The sequence below is a fragment of the Marmota flaviventris genome, chromosome 3 (genome assembly GCF_047511675.1).
Source record: "Marmota flaviventris isolate mMarFla1 chromosome 3, mMarFla1.hap1, whole genome shotgun sequence".
Classification (NCBI taxonomy): Eukaryota; Metazoa; Chordata; class Mammalia; order Rodentia; family Sciuridae; genus Marmota; species Marmota flaviventris.
In genome coordinates this window covers 46,254,753-46,276,284 of record NC_092500.1, presented here as the reverse complement: position 1 = coordinate 46,276,284, position 21,532 = coordinate 46,254,753, and the positions used below count along the sequence as shown (strand labels likewise).

Below are 21,532 nucleotides of genomic sequence, written 5' to 3'. Positions count from 1 at the left end.
GTTTTTTTTTTTCTCTCATTTTTCTAAAGCAAGACAGTATTCATAGGATTATTTTAGTTTAAAGGAAAGGAATGTTTAAATCAAACTCTTGGGTAGTTGATATAATTCAGAGCTCAGAGCAGTCTGTTCTTTTGGAGAATTACATTTCTGATTTGCTACTCTGTTTTGAGGTTAAAATCCTTGAAAGCATTGCAAAAATAAGCTCATTATGTATATTGTAGGCACTTCAAAGGAACTCAGAATATGCTTTTAAAATAGTGCATTCATATTCCCATCCACTGAGGTAAGGACAATAGAGATTCCTCCATTTTGAAGAGGAAAAAATTCAGTTTAGGGAGCTTATGTGTCTATGCAGGCTCACACACTGCCTAATACCAAAACAGGGAGTAGAATACGCACCTTCTCTATTTGATGTTAAGATACGATTTTATTTCTGCATCTCTATTCAATAGGGAAGTAACTAAAAAAATTAGTCAGTGAGCTTTATTGGGGTCCTTTCATTTTTTTATCATTTGTTCATTAATATCTTTTGATTAAACAGACTAACACTATAGCATGTGGAAAAAGTATATTTTAGCCAACTGTTTAAAGAAAAAACACACTGCAGGTACAATGTTCCTTAATCTGTTTGCTATGCTAACTCCCAGACTCACAAAAGCATATGTGTTCAAAATAACCCTCTGAGAAATAAGAAAGGAAGGGGATCTGCCAGAGAAGGCAGCATTCATTAGCCAGTCACTCAACAAGAGTATTTACTGAGTGTCAGCCATGTGCCAGATGCTGTGCTCAAAGCTGGTGATTTAGCACACCCACACCCTCACACTGCAACTCAGAAAGGAAGACGGAACTAAAGAAAGATGTGACCACAACATTTCCAAGTGAAAAGAATCAGAGAGGAGATGTGGAGGCAGTGGGAGGCAGAAGGGAGAAAGGACCTTTTAGATTAGAAGGTCAAGAAAACTTATCTGAAAAAGTGGGGGGCTAGCCATGGAAAAGAGGTGCCCCATAAAAAGCCCTGAGAAAGGAAAGGGCCTGGGGTATAGGTGCTGCATGGTGGTGACTATAACCAAAGTGGAGTGACACAACTTAGGACAAAATGGAGAGTTAGGAACCAATTATTCAGTGTTTTGTCAATCATGCTCAGGCATTTAGATTTCATCTAAGAGCAAACAAGGAAACATTGGAGGATTTTAAGCAGTGCCAGGGAATTATTTAGCTGAAGAATCCTATGGAGGGGACAGGAGCAGAAGCCCGAAGTAAAGAAGCACTGAGAAGTGAGGAAGGAGTGGATTTAAGCAGGCAGATGTGACTAGAGGGAGATGGTCTTGTGCCAAGCACTTGACCTGCAGTGTCTCCAGCCTGCTCAACTCTAGCAAAGCCTGGACACAGGAAACCACAGCACAACTCCAGATCCTTCCCTTGAAGAGAAAATCTCCCTGGAAAGGGACTTCTTGTGTTGACCTCAGGACTTACTGGAAAAAAATGAAAGACAGTCTGTTTTGACTGGAATGTAGACTGTATGGAAAAGTTTGGGGAGAGAGAAACCTAATCCAGTGCATTAGGACTGGGACCATGGAGACGTCAGCCCCCTTTGAGTCCTGACACTGTGCCAACTGTTCACCTACACTGAATTTCAGCCTCACCCCAGCAGCTTGAAATAGTTGTTAAAATACAACAGTAGGAACTTAAGGCCACAAAAGCACAACAGTGACCAAGGTCTATAATGACTTGATGGCTGAACTGTCATTTGAGCCTCTGGTTTCTTTCTCAAATCTGTTATCAGTTTTTCCTTTCATCATATGATAGCTAGATAACAACATTCAGGCTCCACTCTGTGGGTGACAGGCAGCCAACAAAACCATTTTGAACCCATGGAATGAGGGCAGATGATGCAGATCAGATCTGCCTTTTTCAATAATGATAATCCAGAGCTTTTGTGTTTGCTTGGGGAAAGATTGTCCTGCTATCATGGAGGGTTCCCATCATTGCACTGTGAACTGCAAGGTATTTGTTTTTTGGTTTTTGCACAGGGTAGGAAACCTGTGCAATAACCAAAAGATGAAGGGAATTTCTGCCTGAATAAAATAAAATAAATCTAATTCTTTTAATGAACACTTCTGGAAGGTTTTCTTTGAAAAGTTGTGTTGGGAGTCTTTTCTACATAATTATTATGGAGCCATTAGGTACAGTCACAGCCCCAAAATTACTTAACAGAGACTCATTGACACAGCCCCAGGGTCACTCCTGGGATTATATGTATACCGTATCTTTATGGTCTTATCTATATCCTTATGACTTTTTTCTCTGCTTTTTATTTTATATTTTCATTATCCAGTTATAAAGTAATAAAATTATCTGCTAAAAGGATTTGTGGTATAAAAGGTGAATGAGGAGGAAAGGTCCTTCTAAATTCCCTCTTTTGAAGAAAAAATGTCATTAGAAACTTAATTTTTCTGTCCTTGAAAAGAAAACTAATAGTGTCCTGTGTGTTATTCACGTATACTAGTTCCATGATTCTCAACCAGGTGTAACTGACCCTAGAGGACATTTATTTGACAATGTCTGTGAACTAGTTTACTAGGACTGCTGTAACCAAGTTCCACAGACTAGGTTGCATTGACAACAGACACGAACTTCACCATGGAAGCTGGAGGCTTCTAGAGGCATGAAGTACCAGATCAGGGTATCCACAGGGTTAGCTTATTCTGAGGTCCCTCTCCCTGGAGGTAGATGGCTGTCCCTCTGTACATGTGTATGTACATTTTCACTTCTCATGAAGATAACAGCTATATTGGATTAGAGCCCACATAATTACCTCATTTTAACCTAATCACTTTTTAAAGACTCATCTCCAAATACATCACTTTCCAAGTTACTGGGGACTAAAATGTCAACATGCAAATTTCAAAGGAAGACAATTCATCCCATGGAAGTTTAGACAAGTTCTTGCTTACCACAACTGGAGAGAGGGCCACTGACATCTAGAGCCAGGAATGCTGCTAAGCGCGTTACAGTGCGTGGGGTGCCCACAGGTTGAGGAATGCTCCCCTAGCTCCTAAGTCATCTGTTTCAACTTTCTTCGAAACTTAAGGAAAAACAAAATATATTAAATTCAAGTGAACATTAGGATTGTCAATCATAGCACAAGCTTAGAAATCTGCAAATATCCATTTTTAAACATTATACACAGAAACCATTTTTCTTACACCAAGTTTCAAAACAGCTTCTTGGGAATATAGTATCAGTTAGGTTCTGACATTATCATACCCCTCAAGACAAATTTGTAAGAATTTGTGGGCATAAAAGTATTTCCATTTGTCTAGAAATTAATAGACAAAATTTATAGACATGTTATCTATAGATGTTATTTGTAGGTGCTATTTATAAATTTCTAGACAAATGAATGGAGTTATTCTTATAAGAAGAAAAGGAAGCATTATGTAAAATATTGATTCCTTTATCCTCAAGGAAAAAATTAAGATAGTGTTGTATGGACCAAGAAGGGGGAGAGAATAAAGGCAGAGGGCAGGGAAGACCATTAAGAGCCTGTGACAACTGCTTGTCCTTCCCTCTCAAACAAGCCAGAAGCTCAGGATTCCAACCAGAATTCCAGAGTCTGGGACTAGAAGGTGAATCAGGAACTGCAGACAAGGAGTCAAGAAGAATCCAGAAAATGATGCCCGAGGCTAAGTGTTAGCAGAGTAGATGGTCCAGGAAAGTGGTCGGAACAAGGACTCACTCCAAGGCGCTGGCAAAGAGGTCAGAGCCATTACAGACGCCACAAGATGTCAATAGGTTCAGACATGAGGAAAGGAGGTACCTCCTTACATTTGTGGGGTTTTTTAAGAATGAAGAAGATCAAAAAAATATGAACTTGCGTTAAAGCCCAAAAATATGGAAATTAGATCATTCCAGAGCACATGTAGCAGCAAAAAAACAATCCCTCCCCCGGACACCCCACTCCCAACCCCTCTTTGGAACCAGAAAGACTGAGCTCAGACCCACACTCTATCACTAACTGTTTGTGTCACCTTGGGAAAACTACTTTAGTTCTTCATGCCTCTGTTTCTTCATCTATAGAATGGGTCACTGTCTGGACTCATTCATTAATTAGATTAGGGGTGTGTGTGTGTACGTGTGCATGTAAAGTGTTTGACACAAGTAATGTTATCTATTATTATTCTGGAAACATTTCAGAAATATAATCAGTAAGACTGATGAGAGTGAGGATAAATAATAGAATGAGGTAAAAAAAAAAAAAAAAGAAACTAAGTTTTCCAGTTTGGTTAACTTAAAAGAGAATGGGAATGTGTTTATCAAGAGGAGGAGACACAAAGAGAAAAGCTGGTTTGGAGAAAAAAAGAAAATAATGAAAAAATGTGTTGGATTTTAAGTAACTTATCAGTTATTCACATGATGTTCAGAAAGCTATTGAAAGAAAGGTCTATAGCTCAGGTATAAGGTCAATGCCAGAGACTGTTCACGATGTTGATTCCATGCGGTCAGATGAAACTGCACAGGAGAAAATGTATATGGAGGAAACAGAGAAAGGCAAAAGAGATGGAACTTCAGGGTATTCCAAGATGCTGAAGCTTTTTTGATGAGGTTGATGATTGGACAATCCTTTAGAGTTTATAAAGCACTGTAGTCTCTTGGAGCAGGGCAGGGAATTGGTTGTCCTTGGGAGCTTCTGAGATATCTAGAATTATTACACTAAATGATTGAACACAACTTTCTATTTGATTCTGTTATTACTGTTATTTGGGTTTTAAAATCTGCTTTCTTATGCCATTACAAGACTTGTTGAGTGTGCCTACCATTAGTAATTTGTTGCTATGGGTTTAAAAGCAACACAAACAAACAAATAACAAGATTAAACTTCCCTTCTAATTAGGGCCTTTTCCTCTGAGAAAAGCACATGAATGTTGTTACTGACTTTGTAGGCCTCTGGTTCTGGCTGTTCAGAAAGTGTTTAGTTTGCTATCCTTGTTCTTGATTTGGTTTGGTTTAGTTTGGTTTGGTCACATGCTTACTTGGCTCTCTATTTTGGAGATGGAAATCTCAGAACATGAGGTTTCTAGAAAAGTGATCTACCCACAAACAAGAACATGTACTTTTTCTCTTATTATTGGTATAAATAAAGCAGTCTAATGCTCATTAGCTATTTCTGCCTATTAAGATTAAAATGATAATATAATTTTTTTCAAATGAGCTTTGGTTTTAAGACTATCTTTTTCCTGTAATCCCAGTGGCTTGGGAGGCTGAGACAGGAGGAATGTGAGTCCAAAGCCAGCCTCAGCAATGGTGAGGTGCTAAGCAACTCAGTGTGACCCTGTCTCTGAATAAAATACAAAATACGGCTGGGGATGTGGCTCAGTGATTGAATGACCCTGAGTTCAATACTAACTCCCCCAAAAAAGACTATCTTTTTAAAATTTCCACTAAAAAAAAAATTAGTGTTGCCATTTAATAAGTTACCAGTAGAACATAAGCCAGCTGCCTCTGAACACATTTTAATTATCTTTTAATTTTAACAAGATTTTTTCAAGATAATTATAAATATCAAAAGTTGGCATGACTCTACCTTTGATATATCAGCAGCACAGGCAAAAGATGAGATTCTGTGATATTATAAAAATGATGATAGCAAAATATATAGTGCTTATAATGTTCCAGGTAGTATTTTAGGTACTGTACATGTAGTAGCTCAATTATTTCTCACAACAATTTTATGAAATAGACGCTATCATCATCTCCATTTCACAGAGGACACAGATGAAGAACTGAAGTACAAAGACATTAAATAACTTGCTCAAGTTTATTCAGCTCAGAAAGGCAAAGCCAAGACTTGAAGGCAAAATTATTTCAATATCAACTCTTTCTAAGAAGACCTTTGAATCCCCAAGAGGAGTATTAGAAGATGAAAGGTTACTAGCCTTTTCATTACATATCAGTGTATAGTTTCACTTATAATAAGTATACCTTATTTCTAATTTGAAGGTCATCAAATAAGATAAAATGTTCTGCTAGCATTTTGCAAACAAGTGTATCTTGAAGGGCAAGAGTCATAAATATTTGCTCAATTATTAGATTATTATAAGTGAGGAAATTTAAATTAAAACCACAAGAATATACTATTGTAGACGTGTCAAAATGATTAAAATTTTAAAAAGAAATAATACTTATTTTGGTGACTATTAATGAAAACATTTAGATATGAAACATTTAGTATTCTCATAGACAACTTCATGGAAATATAAATCAATCTAACCACTCTAGAAAAATATTTGGTAGTATCTATTTGAACTGAGCATAGGGCTAGAGTTATAGCTCAGTGGTAGAGCACTTGCCTGGCACTTGTGAGGCACTGTGTTCAATTCTCAACACCACATATAAGGAAATAAATAAAATAAAGGTCCATTGATAACTAAAAATATATATATTTTAAAAACCAAACACATACATATATCAAGACCCATTCCTAGCATTTCTCTAACAAAGGCACACATGTATGTTCAACAAAAGACATGTTTAAGAATGTTTATAGCAGCACTGTTTATAATAACACAAACTAAAAGCAACCTAAAGGCCCTGCAACAGTAGAGTGGATAAATGCAGTGTGGTATAATAATAAAATGAAATATATTGCATTGAGAAGAAGCTAGTATGTAATAAACATAACAAATGAAGAAGCTAGATGAACATAAAAACTATGCAAGACATGATTGCATTTATAGAAATACCAAAAATAAGCAAAACTAATGCAAAGTCTTAGAAGTCATGAGATGGTTGCTCTTGGTGGGAATTTAGTGAGTTGGAAGGAACATGAGCAGGTTTCTGGGGTAATAGCATCGTTCTGTCTTGATTGCACTGATTTATGAAGTGTGTTCATACTGTGAAAATTCACTGGACTAGACACTTAGGATTTATGAATTTCACTTCAATAGAAGAATCTTTAAAGGATGCATTGTTTTGGAGTTAAAAACAATGGCATGAGGAAAGTACCTGAAAATATCATTATTCATCTTATAAAATGATACCTTTTCGTTTGAAATTCACAAGAGGGTTTTTCTCTAGAAGCATATTTGAAAAGTTCTGGAATGATTTCAGCCCAGATCCACTGTTAAAAAAAAAAAAAAATCCAGCAGAGAGCTAAATGCTCTTGGATCTCCCAACACAAATTTTAAAATTATCATTCTTAAGAGATGATAGGAACTGCACTGTGCTGCTAAAAAGGAAAATGTTTGTCTTTGTAGAAGAGATTAAAGAAGGAACCTCACCTTCTGTTTTAGCTATGTTCTTACTATTAGGAAGAGCCTCCTTGATACTCAATTCACATACCGAGCCCCAAATATAGACAGTAGCATGGCTAGATTTTAAGATGGTGGACTGAATGCATACTGCAGTCATCCCCCTCCCCCACAACAAATTCATAGAAATGATAGAAAGGAGCATAAGGGCAGAAAGGGACTTTTCTTTTCTTTTTTTTTTTTTAGAGAGAGAGAGAGAATTTTTTTTTTCAATATTTATTTTTTTTTTAGTTTTCGGCGGACACAACATCTTTATATGTGGTGCTGAGGATCGAACCCCGGGCTGCACGCATGCCCGGCGAGCGCGCTACCGCTTGAGCCACATCCCCAGCCCTGAAAGGGACTTTTCAATGAATGAGAATCTTTGATGAATCTCTGGGACAGAAAGCAAATAGTATCAGCTGGAAAGGGAAACCTGATTATAGGCAAGAAATCATTGTGGAAGGTAGGCAACCCAAAGAGGGTGTTCTCCCAAGTGTTTTATTCCAGAAATTTTCTATAGCTTGTATTCTTAGAAGCAGCACAGTCATTTGACAAGAAACATGGTTTTTTAAAAGACAGATTGGGTAAGATTTTCTCTTTAGTCATAGGAAGGCTGCAACAGAAGAGGACTCAACTCAATATAAGTGACTCCTATATGCAAGAGTCTTCTAAGAATCAAAAGTACTGTGATGGCATAGGTGTGGTGGTACACACTTGTAATCCCAGTGACTTGGGAGGCTGTGGCAGGAGGAGTTCAAAGCCAGCCTCAGCAAAGGAAGGTGCTAAGCAACTCACTGAGACCCTGTCTCTAAATAAAATACAAAATAGGGCTGAGGATGTGGCTCAGTGGTCAAGTGTCCCTGAGTTTAATTCTCGGTACACCCCTCCCCCCAAAAAAAGTATTATGATGGAAGAAAATATGGCCACTGAGCTATTGGGAAAGACAGTCACATACACATATTTCTGTATAATGTCATTAAATGTGTGGGTGGTGCAGGAGGAGAGTGAACAAATCATTTCTGCTACTAGTTTTAGAGTTCAGGGAAGGCATTCTGGAGAAGATGACACCTGTCCTGAGTTAAAAGATGAAATAGAATTGATATTCCAGGTGGGTAGATTTGGTATGCCCCAGATAAAGCTTGTATGCAATGCTAATAAATGTAGGCTCCATTTGGAAGGCTAAGGGACATATCCAAGGGTCTTAAGTAGGGAGGTGACTTGGTTAGTTCTATACATTTTGATAGATCTCTCTAACTGCCATTTGGAGTGTAGGCCTACCTAAAGAGTCAAGCCTGGAAGCAAGCAGTCACAGAGTTAGGAGGCAATTCCAGATGGAGCTGGTGGGGGCCTTCATAGTAAGAAAAAAAGGATATAGGAGGATGAAAGAGAGGAACAGGACTTGGGTAGCTGCCAAGCTTTGGGCTTTGTTGACAGAAAGATGGTAGTGGCATTAACTAGAAACTGGATCTACAGAAAAAGAAACACATTTGGAGTAGAAAATGATTTTTTCCATTTTGGTCATGGTACATTCCTGTAAGATTGTTAGTGGACATATCCAAAAGGAAATTGGATATATAATTCTGAAATTTAGGAGAAATATGGATTTGGGGGAGATTACAGACATATGAGTGATATTTAAACCCTTAAGAGTAAGTAATAGCCTCCAAGGAAAAAGGGTAGGGATTGTAGAATATTAGGCCAAGGGCAGAACTCCAGAGAACACTGACATTTACAGGGCAGATAGGAGAAAATTCCACAGAGGAGTCCATAAAGTATAAGTTTGGGGAAATATAGAAAGAATCCTGATAGTGGTGACTCGGAAACCAATAGAATTTAGAGTTTAAAAAAAAAAAAAAAGCAGGTCTAATGCAAGAAAGAAACCCAGTAAGCCAGGTGTTCATTAGACAATATGGAGGTTGGAGATTGTCATTCCGTGGGAGAGCAGTTTCAACATGCTCAGGGATAGAAACCTGTGCACTGTGAGTTGAGTGGGAATGAGAAGTAGAAACTGAAAATGACAACTCCAAAGGGAAGGAGAAAATTGGGTCACAGCTAAAAGGACACACGAGATCAAAAGATTCCCTTTTCTTTTTGCATTAGTAGTAGAAAAGACTGGACCATGGGTATGAAGGAAAGAAGTTAAAAATATAGGAAATCGGAATGATTCATGGTGTGTCTTATTCCAACTGCTAGAACAATTAGCATAAACTAAGTGGCTTAAACTATAAACATTTATTTCTCCCAGTTCTGGAGACTGGGAATTCCAAGATCAAGTTGCCAGCAGATCCAGAGGGTGGTGAGTCTGCTTTCTGGGTTTTCAGATAGCCGTCTTCTCATTGCTTCCTCCCATGACAGGCAGCAGAGGTCTCTCATGTCTGTTCTTACGAGGACATTAATCCCATCATGAGGTCTCCACCTTTATGACCTAATTACCTCCCAAGTGTCCCATCTCCAAACACCACCACTGTGGGGATTAGGAGTTTAACATATGTATTTAGGGGAACACAAACATTCGATTCATAGCATGGAGAAATGTGCTGTAGCATACTATAGGGTATAGGACCCCTGGGGAAGGCTGAGCAAGGAGAAAAGTATGGGTTTAGTAAGCTTGGGACAAAGGAGAATAAGAATTTGGCCTATTTCATCTTTGGTGGTCCAAAGAATCCTAGTTATTTCCATGAAGTAAGAGGAAAGGTGTCCCGAGGGCATGATGGGAGCAGTTGTTGATTAAGAAGTTGGAGGCAACTAGTAAAGATTGGCAACAGTTCCCAAGGGAGTAAGTTGAGCAATAACAAATAACAGGATTGTGCAGCAGTGTTGCGAACCCACAAAGACATGAATTTATAGTCGCTAATCTGCACATTTCTGAGTTTTTCTTTTCTAGCAGCACTCAGTACCCTGGACTAGTAACAGAGAAAATGAATTATGGTGTTTTTCCTGAGCTACAGTTTTGCCCCAAGAGTGAAACAAAAGATGGGGTTTAGGGAGGTCAGAGTGTTGGTGAGACAGTGATCCAGATGATCAACATGTGATCGAAGCTGAACTGTTAGGCTGAGAAGTATCAAAGAACTTTGACACTGAAAGTATCCAAGAAATAGCAGTTGAAACAGAGAAGAGTTAAACTGGAAAGATAGGAGCTTGTGTCAGAAACACAGGGGTCTGTTGAACTAGATCTTGGGATGTGGGGGCAGGTCATGGGGAAGCAGTAATTTTGAAATAAGAGAGGCTAATGCATTCCAGGGAAAGAGAATCACACATGTGAAGACAGATACAGAGGGGAACAGCAAGAATTTCCATGTAACTGGACCACACACTGCATGGAGCAAAGTTGCATAAGAACATGTTGGAAACATACGTTAAGCCAGTTTCTGAGCTGCCTAAGGTGTCTGGGCAACATTTCCTTGAACGGGCCAGGAACCATCAGAAGTTCTCAGACAGGGGTTTAAGGGCTGTCCTGTTTGGCTTCAGTGGGGCAGGTTGTGTCTGCACAGAGGCTCCTCCACAAGGGTTGAATTCTAGGCAAAGTTTTGTTTGCCAAGCCATTCACCTTGCTCTGCAAGTGCTTCAAGCAGGGGAAGAAGACCCGTTCTGAAACTCTTCACAGCCTCCCTGTCTCTCGGGAGGGGGAGCCCTTTTCCAAGTCATCTACTCAGCCAATCATGTTTCCATTGGCTAGCAGAGGCTCTGAGCAGACTGATGGCCAGATGGACTGACTGATCCTGGTGACTTCTCTGGCCACCCGGTGACTTCTCTGGCCACCATGTAGAAGATGACCTAGAATGAGGAGACCCAGCAATCATGGAGAAAAGGACAGGTATCAGCTTGACAAGAACCTGACCAAAAGAAGCCAAGAAGAGGGCCAGATCCGGAAGCAAGCTCTGTGGGAACATTAACACTGGGTGGCTCCTGGATGTAGGAATGATTGGGCAAGGAAAGAGTCAAACATGATTCAGATTTTCTGTTCACTGTATTCCTAGAATACAACCTTGTTATAATTAATGCACAATTATTATTTGTCAAATGAAAAAAATATATATAGCTGGAAGTAACAAAAACATTTTCAAGGGAATGATATGCTCTGCTGGGTTGGATCTCATAGAAAATCACAGGAAATGGTGCCTTCAATCATCTTCATCCTCTGAAATGTTGGATGAGTTCAGAGAGCTCACCTAGAAATGACCTCCCATGCAATGGTTGTCAGCCTTGGTTGAAAGTTCAAATCATCTGAAAAGCTTTTAAAATTCTCAACACCCACACTATGTGAATGAACTCAGAGACTTCAGGGATGAGACCCAGGCATAAGGATGTTTTCAAAGTTCCCAGGATGATTCCAGTTTATTGCTCACTGCCCCTCTGGAACTTTGCAACCCCTGCTCCAGATTCCTAGATGTGATCATGGACATAGCATAGATAAAAACTGGGTCAGAGATGGGGTAACAAGGTTTAACCTACTTCACTATCTTATTCCCAATTGAATCTTCCATTCCCACTCTGTTTACAATAACCAGTTTTTCAAAATTAATTCCTTCCAGGCCTGGTGGTGCACACCTGTAATATCAATAGCTTTGGAGGCTGAGGAAAGGAGGTTCAAGAGTTTGAGGCCAACCTAGGAAACTTAGCAAGACCCTGTCTCCAAATAAAATAAAAAGGGATAGGAGTGTGGCTCAGTGGTAGAGGACCTCTGAGTTCAATCCCCAGTAAAACACACACACACACACACACACACTCTCTCTCTCTCTCTCTCTCTCTCTCTCTCACACACACACGCACACACACACACGCATCTTAGCCAAAAATTAAAAATTTCAAGAAATCTATTATATAGCTTCACTAAGAAACTGAATCATAAGCAAAACTTGGTGAAAACAGGAATATTTTAAAAGAATAACTTAAAGAATAAAGAATGCATAGGCATGACAGTTATTTTAAGACCCTTCATTTGCTTCTAAGTTTATATATGTGTCAAGGATCAAAAGCACCAAATAAAAGAAAAGGAAAAGAAAAAAGTTTTAAATAATTTAAGGATCAGAATAAGAAGACAGTAGACCCTTCTATCCTTAAGGGATAGGACCCTCAGTGGGTGCCTGAAATTTTAAAGAGTACCAAACTCTGTTTGTTTTTTCCTATACATACATGTAAATTCATAAATTAGGCACAGTAAGATATTAAAAATAACTAATAATAAAGTAAAACAATCATAACAATATTATATATATAATATATATTTTTTAGTTGTTGATGAACCTTTATTTTTTTATTCATTTATTTACATGTGGTGCTGAAAATTGAACCCAGTGTCTCACACATGTGAGGCAAACACTCTTCAACAGAGCCACAACCCCAGCCCTATTATAATAATGTATTATAATAAAAGTTATGTGAAGTGATATCTCTTTCAGGGTATCGTATACTATATATACTAAAGGGAGGGTAGAGTATACAGTGTGGAAACAACAGACAAAGGAACAATTCACATCCCAAGTGGTATAGAGCAGGATAGCACAGATTTCATCATGCTATTCAGAACAGCATGCAATTTAAAACTTACAAATCATTTATTTCTGGAATTTCTTATTTAATATTTTTGGACTTCAGATGACTGAAGGTAACTAAAACTGTTACCTTTGTAAAGTGAATAAGGGGGTGAATATAAAAAACTATATTTTACAAAGAGCAGAAAAGTTGTTAGGAAAAAAAGAAAAAAAAAAAACCTAAGACCAGTAGAAACTAGGTAGGTCTTGGCTCTGGGATTTTCCCACTGCATACTGCACTGTGACAAAGAAGCCACCTAACCTTTCTGAGGCTCACTTTCCTCCTCTGTGATGAGCATCCTCACCCCAGAGATGCCAGTCCTCACTATCAGCTGGACATACTCTGATTCTGTTATTTTTAACTCTGAGTTGAACAGGTTAGAAGTAACATAAGCCTTGTCTTTCTTGAGATGAAAGCAAGAAGAGCATTACTAATTAAAGAATGGTTCAAGAACTCATCCAGGACCATGGCTGTTTCTTACCAATACACAACAGATAAGAATCTGAGAATCATGGTTTAGAAACCTGCATAGTAATTTAACAATCTCTGTTGAATCACATAATAAAATATTGAGACTTGTTTTTTCATATCTTTGGGTGTCTATCTCATACTAGGGATTGAACCCAGGGCCTCTTTGAGCATGCTAAGTGCTCTCCTAGTAAGCTACATCCCCAGTCCTCTTTTTTTATTTGTTTGTTTGTTTGGTTTTTGTTTTGAGACAGTCTCACTAAGTTGTCCAGATTGGCCTTGAGCTTGTGATCCTCCTACTTCAGCATCCCACGTTCCTGGGATTACAAATGTGCACCACCACACCCAGCTATCTTTGTATTTTGATTTCACATTTTTAGTAATCAGGTTTTACTATATTTTATAAAATGTATGCTCATAACTTAAAAAATTATACCCATCAGTAATTTGGGACATACTGAACTGGAGGAACAAGATTGCCTTTAGCATCAGTGCCAATGTGCATTCAGAAAGGAAAGAGTGAATGCAGAGTAATTGATTTTTGCCTTGCACATTTTGAGTTTGATTTTAAAGGCCCATTTCATTTGATCTTAGGTTGTTCTAATTGACAGTTATTTTCTGCTATAAGTTTATATAAACTGTTAGATGCTTTGTAAAAGAAAACAGCATGTATTAGAATCAGGAGATAAAGCGTTGATTGCAGTCGTGTTAGCTCATCTCCTAAGAGAAGTGACAGTATAATATGCCAGGGAACACAAAGAAGTAATTAATTCTTCCTGGGGAAGGTAGGTACTTTCTTTTATAAGAAGAGAATTAAGACAGTCTTTTCTGAGTGGGAATAGCTAATCACAGGGTTTCAAACCGTTAGCATAGGGACACCCTTATTTAAATACAAGGAAGCCTACAGAGTAAGTTAATTTCCCCAAGATCATGCAACTAGCAAACAGGAGACCAGGATTCAAACTGAGACGTGATTCTCAGGTTTGCCTACATTCTCTGCAGCCCTGGGCTCCTCCACCATAGAAGGTGTTTCAGGGAGGACCACAGACTGAATGCTTACAGAAACTTCCCTTCAGGAGGCTGAAATGATGAAATAGGGCAATAAATATTTTTAAAATATGTAGTGCTTATGAACCTTCTCAATATATAAATACCCCTGGTTCTATTTGGAGATTTCTGCACATAGACAAGATCAATATTTGTTCCAAGCTGATTTGCACATCACAGAGAAAAATATAAGAGAAAAAAATCAGTGTTGTTCATACCAGCTGACTTAATGTAGAGGCTCGTTTGATCTTGAATACTAATAAATATTTCCAAAAGCAAACATCCTAGGTCTTTTAGAAGTGGGACAACCCTTTAAAATAAGAGAATAACCTTGAGAATTATCAAGTCTTTGCAGAGATGATATAGTCACAGAGAAAAATCCAGAAACTGCATCAATCAGTTAAAACATGTCTATTTAGTGAAATAAGCAACATTGCTATTTCAGAGAAATATTTGCACACAAAAAAAAATCGAAGTTGGTAACTATTTGGCTGTCATTGTCTAGTTTTAACTTGAGAATATGGCATTTATTTGACTTCATTATTATACACTAATGGGTATTAAAATCAACAGTAATTCTGATTTGGTTTTGTGAGGTTGTTTTTCCACACTCTAAAACATTCAACAACACATTTTATCCTCCTGGCACATGCTTGCCACCTTTTAAAAACAGAGAGTAAATGAGCCCTCCGTGCTAAGCATCACTGATATCAAGTTAATATTTGATAAAGGAACCAAGCTTTTGATACCAAAATCAGCTGGGCAGGTACAATGGTATGTTCATTTTACTAACAGAAATGATTCAGATTAAAAAGAAGAACATTGTCTTCTCTGACCATCACCTGGTATGGACCACACTGAATTTTTTCTCTTAACATTTTTCTGTGTGGTATGCAAATCAGTTTGTGTCAGATATTGATCTTATAAACCAGGGGCATTTACATAATGGGACAATACATAAGCATTTTACATTCTTTTAATATTTGTTGCCCTGTTTCAGAGTTTTGGGTGCCTGAAGTGAAGCATCTATAAGCATGCAGATGAATGTTAAGAGTGGAGGTGTGTCTGAGATTGTTACAGCAGTAGTTCTGAATCTCCAGGTTGGAGCAACAAGTCATTTCTTAAGTGAACCTGTAGCTGCCTATGAGAAGTCTGGGTTGGTCTTGATTGGAATCTGCCCAGCTGTCAGTGTTCTGGCTTCTGAGATACAGATGGCATACACCAGTGATACATAGCATATATGAGAGACAGCAAGAAATAGAGAAATAAAAACACAATAAAATCTAATTACACGGAGTTTCGCTTAAAACAAAAATTGATTGAGTTCTGCCCAAAGTGGCTTGTTGTTTCCTGTGCCAGGAACTACTGTGCGGGCCCAGCAGGAAGTGTGCTACAGAGCAGGATCACCTTACAGCCTCGTTTTATGGTTCATTTCACTTATTTAATGCAATCTGAGAACCTGCAAAAGGAGCATGTTAGGAGGAGGGAATAGTCTTTTTGTCTTGTTTTGTTTTGTTTTAAGTGTCTTTGAATCAAAACATTTGTTTTTGCAAGGTGTTTAAACTCCCAGAGAAACAGGACTTCTAGAGTTGCTAGATGGAGACATTTTTCTTTGTCACACAACGTAAAGCAAGACGCATAGTTGTGTCTAGAGTTGAGTCCTGTTTCCTTTGCTGTCCCTACCCATATCATCTTAAACATGAAGAGTTACCACCCAGCCCATGAATGGTCTAAATCATTTTGAAGTCTAAATCATTTTGAATTCCATGTGAGCTCTTCCTAGAGTCTCCGATTTGACAGAGAGCCCATGATGTTGGTGGGTGGAGGAGGGGGGTGGAGATTTCGGTTGGAAAATTGCAATTCATTTGTCAGGCAGAGGAATGAGCTCATTTCAACTGTGATGCTTGGAATTGTGTGAACTGAACAGCTGGATTTCCTTGTGGCGGCATACACTGCTCCTCACACGCTGTCTGTCTTCCCCTCCAGAGACCTCAGTATGAACAACATCAGCCGACTGCCCCCGGGTCCCCTGCACAGCCTCCGCTTCCTAGAGGAGCTGTAAGTATCACTGGAGTCCCGTTGCATCTAGTCCACCTGGGACACGTTCTTGTGTGCGCCTCTTGTACTTGCTGTGGGAACCAGATAACACAAGGCAGAGAAGCTGTCAGCACCAACAACTTTGGCACATGAGGAAACACTTAGTTGAGACGGGGGGAGGAAAAAAAATTGCTTATGATTCTGGAAATCAACTTATAAAAGAGTTTACCATGAGGCTACAACTTTCTAAGGTGAGACTGAGCCAAACAAATTAAAATTTTAAAACAAAGGCTGTTTAAAAGAGCTGGATAGCTCTTTGGAAATAGTTAAGCAGCAGGATATTAAAAGTTTGAATACTGGTTCATGTTTATTAAAATAGCAAGTAAAGCTATAATCAAAACCAAAACCTGCTGCCTGGTTTCGGCTTGTGACTGGGAGAATTGAGTCCACATTGCATAGCACCAAAACCTCTTGTCCTAATCACTTTTAATTACTATTTCCCTACTTTTAAATTTAGCTTCCCTCGAGGCTTCAACAGAAAAACATGAAATCCATGGAAGACTTAAAGCTGGGCTCTCTTATATTCACTATTAAAAAATTTAAAAATAAAAAAGGAAGAAGCTAAAATTAGTTAATGATACACAGAGGAGCCCTGATTAAGCCTAGTAATCACTTTCCAGAAGATGAAAAAGAACTCTATAAACCAAAAATCTGCGTTTCAATATTCATTTGATCCTCTTACCCTGTGGAGGGATGGAAGCGACACACCGCCAGTCCTCGGGAAGAGCGTTTGGCACCATCAGTTGAGGAAATCCTCTGACTGTTGATTAAAGGAATTGTTTAGGCAATGGACCCTTTTGAAAATGCTTCCTTTATAAATCCTAAAGTTGGGGTCCAATTTGGGCGTAATTTAAATTGTTGATGTACTACAGAATCCACCATGGAGATGGAAAGAATGTCCCATCAGAACCAAATTGTGCTACATTGATCATCTCTTCAAGAGGGTGATATTCTCAGATTTCCCCCGTGCAAGAGTTTTATCTATATTTCTTTTGGGTGACATTATATTTTTTTTAAATGCTATTGTTTTTACTACTAAAATCAATAGAAAATGACCAATTTCTTCTCGAGGGGCATGGTAGGGGATCGGAGACTGCGAAATCGTACAGCGAATTTTTAACATTCAGAGAATGGATATTCACTCTGAGTTCCTGGCTCCTCTTTTTCCCTATTCTTTTCTCTCAGGTCATTTACCTTGCAAGGTATGAACCTTCATAAAAGCTGAAGCCATGTGTGTCTTAGTCACTGCCGGCATCTAATCAATAATCAATATATTTTTGATGAGTGGACTAATGAGAAAGTCAAACATGTAAAAGGAGCTTCTTACACATGTTAAAAGCATTAGTTAATATTTTAATGATTATTTTAAGTAAATTTCAAACGTCAGAATTTTTCTTAATTATTTCCTTCTCATTCTCTGGCCTTACCACAACTAATAGTCCTGTTTGCTCCTCATTTCTAAGATATGCCTCCTTTCTTATCCTTTTCTCTTTAATTTCCTTCTAACATCCTATTGCAAAATGCTTCCCTTCTCCCCCAACACACACCTCAACTTTAGAACACAAACTGAATCCATAAATAATTCACTTTCCCAAGGACTTTGTTAATAGAGTTCCTTCCTCCATGACCCAACTCATTCAAAATAACTCCTCTGTCTTCATGAGTTGAATGCTAATTCTGTTCAGATGCCAGTTTTTCAAAAGATAATTGAGAACAATCATAAAAAGTAAGCTAGGAGATGAGGAAGGAGAAATACCATTTAAAAATTCTGTTTTTCTATATTGTCTTTTATTTCTCTCTCCAGAAACTTCATCAGATATCTTGACCGTAGAACCATAGAATTTTAGAAACAGAGGGGACCCTTTAAAGACTATTTATTCCTTCTGTCCTAGAATTCCTTCTGCTGAGCTAGCTGACTTGCTGAATTTAAAATGAAGACTGCTTTTCCATATATACCTCTGAGCTGCATCTAAATGATGTTTTGAAGACATCACAATGGGTTTCATTGCAAGAAAGGATAGTATTTAACCTGGAAAAATGATCAACTGTACTTGGTTTACTTTTTTGTTCCCAAGGCTAAATTAGGGGATGAAGATTTTTATAAAAAAAAAAAAAAAAAAACACTCCTTTAGCAGAGCATTTTGATTATTTCTTTATTATGTGGCTGATTTTCTCTATTAAACTTAGCTCTGTTTAAGTCCATATTTTCTTTTTAGAACATAAGATCTTCAAAAATGATAATATAACAGCAATCATAGCTTACTCTGTTCCAGTAACTGTTCATAGTGCTTTATGCACATCATCCCACTGAATCCTCTTAACAACCCATCAAGGTAGAGATTATTATTCCCAGTTAACAGATAAGAAAACCAAAGTACAGAGAAAAGAAGGAACTTACCTAAGAAGGAACTTACCCACAGCTAAAATTCTGGCCTGGGTCAAGGCTGATTCACAGTGACTTTGAAAGCTGTGCTTAGACAAGGGAGGAAGAGTTTGATTTGTCCTGGTTCAGCTGTACCTTGCTCTTTCCCAGTAGCACCTAATGCAGAAATTTATGTAGTCCAAATCTTTTCAGTGTCCGGGAGAATGAGTCATGTAATGATAGGTGTGTAGGTATGGGCCCATGTCTGCATCTGTGTGGGGGAATGAGAAAGGAGGCAAAGAGAACCATTTTCCCAGGAGGGAGAGGTCAGAGATTCAGGTTATTGATCTTCTAGCATCATATATTAGCTGAGAAAAATATTATCAGAATTTTCAGATACAGAGTATCTGAATGTAGCATTGTTCAGTGGGTTTACAACTTTAGTTAACATTTTTATATGTAAAAATAGATGTTTAAACACCATATTTATGTGGTATTTTACTTGAACTAACATCCAGAAAGCCAGATACAGATGCTTAGATACCTGCCAGGGTGTGATATGTGTGCCTTTTATGACATAATTAGGAAACTGTTTGAAATTGTAAAGTCTTAAAGTTACCAAAAAAAGCATAAAGTCATTTGGTTTATTCAGCTCATGTTATATTTTATCACTTTATGCATCAAATAGGAAACTGCTACTGATACTGTCAATTATATTAAGAAAACACAACTGGAAAATTCAGCCTTTAAAAATCAGTATCGATAAAACCAAGTTACCACCCTTTCCCTTAGTTCTAATAACCCAGTGTATCATTTCTCTAATTTTCTTCATTTAACTGTGTTATAAACTGTGTAGACAGCCATGCTTTGCCCCTCATCTATCACTAAAGCCTAACAAAGGTGCCATAGTTCAAAGCTCTGGAGATACAGAGTTAATGTTTAAAACAACATGTAACTGGATAAAGTGCCTATCTGGAGCAAATATTTAAGAAGAATAAAAGCCATCACAGTAAATGGTCTCCCCCACCTCTCTCTCTAGTGTGCATTCTAAATTAAATTACATTCTAGAGTAATTGCTGCCTGGGCCACAAGTTTTCGGGTCTTGCTTGTTATTTGCTATTTATTGTTTTATGATTCTGCAAAGTGACCAGGTGTGCATAGGCCAATCATTTTACTGGTGGCGATGTACTAGGACTAAGAGGAGAGTCTTTGCTTTTGGAAAAAAGAGAGAGAGAGAGAATTCTAAATGTAGGGAGACCGGGCTGCACCTGAGAAAAGAGTGCAGCATCTAGAGCCAAAGCCCAGAATTTCCTTTCCTGGCGCTGCCATTCACTCGCTGGTAATCCATTCAACCTCTCTGGGCCTTGGAGAATAATAGTGAGAGCCTCTCTGCCTATCTTTGAGGCTGTTTCTGAGGATCAAATGAAATGATGTTGAAAGAACTTTGGTAAATTATAATCTACATATTGTTGTATTTATAAAATGAAAACATCTTCAAGAAGATTCTAACTTTTTCCTGTTTCATGAACCTGATTTTGCAGGAATCCCAGAAATCTGGGACCTGTGAAGGAAAAGCTATTTCCAGCTCTGATCTCTAATGACCATAGCTAATGTTGGCAGATAGTTCTTTACCAAATTTTCACAACCTGAACAAGCATTGCATTTCTCTCTGCCAATACCTCTCCCAGCTCTTTAGGTTCAGTTCTGCTAAGGACATCATATTCATACTTCGTGGACAAATAAAAGATCTTACATTTGGCCCTAAGAGTGTGGTTTACAGTTAAGAGCTAATGGCAAATGATACTTATCGCTAGCATCTACAAATTACAGTAAACTTAGATTAGTAGTCTCATTAAACCAGGGAGGACTCAGTTGTTTCCATTTTTAAAATAGTCTAAGTTAAAGGCTTTTATTTCCGAGTAGCATTTTAAAGTCTTCCCAGATTTTAATGCTATTGGAATCAAATACTCGATTTAGAAAAGAAACATGAGATGCTCTAGGGAGGTCTGTTTTTAAGTTATTGTTCCCTGGAACTGTTTGCTCATATTATGGTTGGCCTTGAGGAATCTCTATATAAATAGCAGATATCTATTATTACAGATGAAATTTCTAATGAGAGACACTAGCAAACTTCCTGAAAGTGTAATCTGTGCTCGCTGCTTGTACTTCCTCGCCATGTTACTGAAAATGGTGAGAGCTGTCCTGCCTATCTTTTGAGTTTTATTTTGTTTTTCCAGCAGATCAAGTGAAATGATGATGAAGAACTTTGGGAAATGATAATGCACATATTGATTGTATTTGTAAAGCCAAAACACCTCCATGCCCATGAATGATCTTCATTGGGCTTGTCACAGTGATTAGTTTCTTGTTCTCATAATTCTGGCAATTGATTATAAATGCTGCTTCCTTAAAACTCATGGCAATGATTTTAGTTCTCTTCCATGTCTATCCATACAACTAGACATAAGCATTTAGACAGCTGTTATTGTGTGTGTGTGTGTGTGTGTGTGTCTTGTGTTGACAGTTAGGACCCTATTTTGAAAGTACCCTACCTCTCTGCCTCCTTTTTTTTCCCCCCTTTTTCCCTTTGGCATTCCGTTCTCCCTGATTCCTACAAAATGTAGACATTCCCCAAATTTCTTCACTTAATTTTATTGTCTCCTTTCTTAGTACTTTTTATTTCCTCCATTCAACATGCATTTATTGTACCACTGGGAACATAAGAATGAATAGA

General features: G+C 38.1%; 1 protein-coding gene across 3 annotated transcripts in view; it reads left to right on the top strand.

Moving 5' to 3' along the window:
- The window catches only part of Lgr5 (leucine rich repeat containing G protein-coupled receptor 5), a 122,908-nt gene that overhangs the window by 38,160 nt on the left and 63,216 nt on the right, over positions 1-21,532 (top strand). For all 3 annotated transcript variants that reach the window (XM_027923212.2, XM_027923159.2, XM_027923100.2), the window contains exon 2: positions 16,326-16,397. In XM_027923212.2, the coding sequence (XP_027779013.2) occupies positions 16,326-16,397 (72 nt within the window). The remainder of the gene's footprint in view (positions 1-16,325; positions 16,398-21,532) is intronic.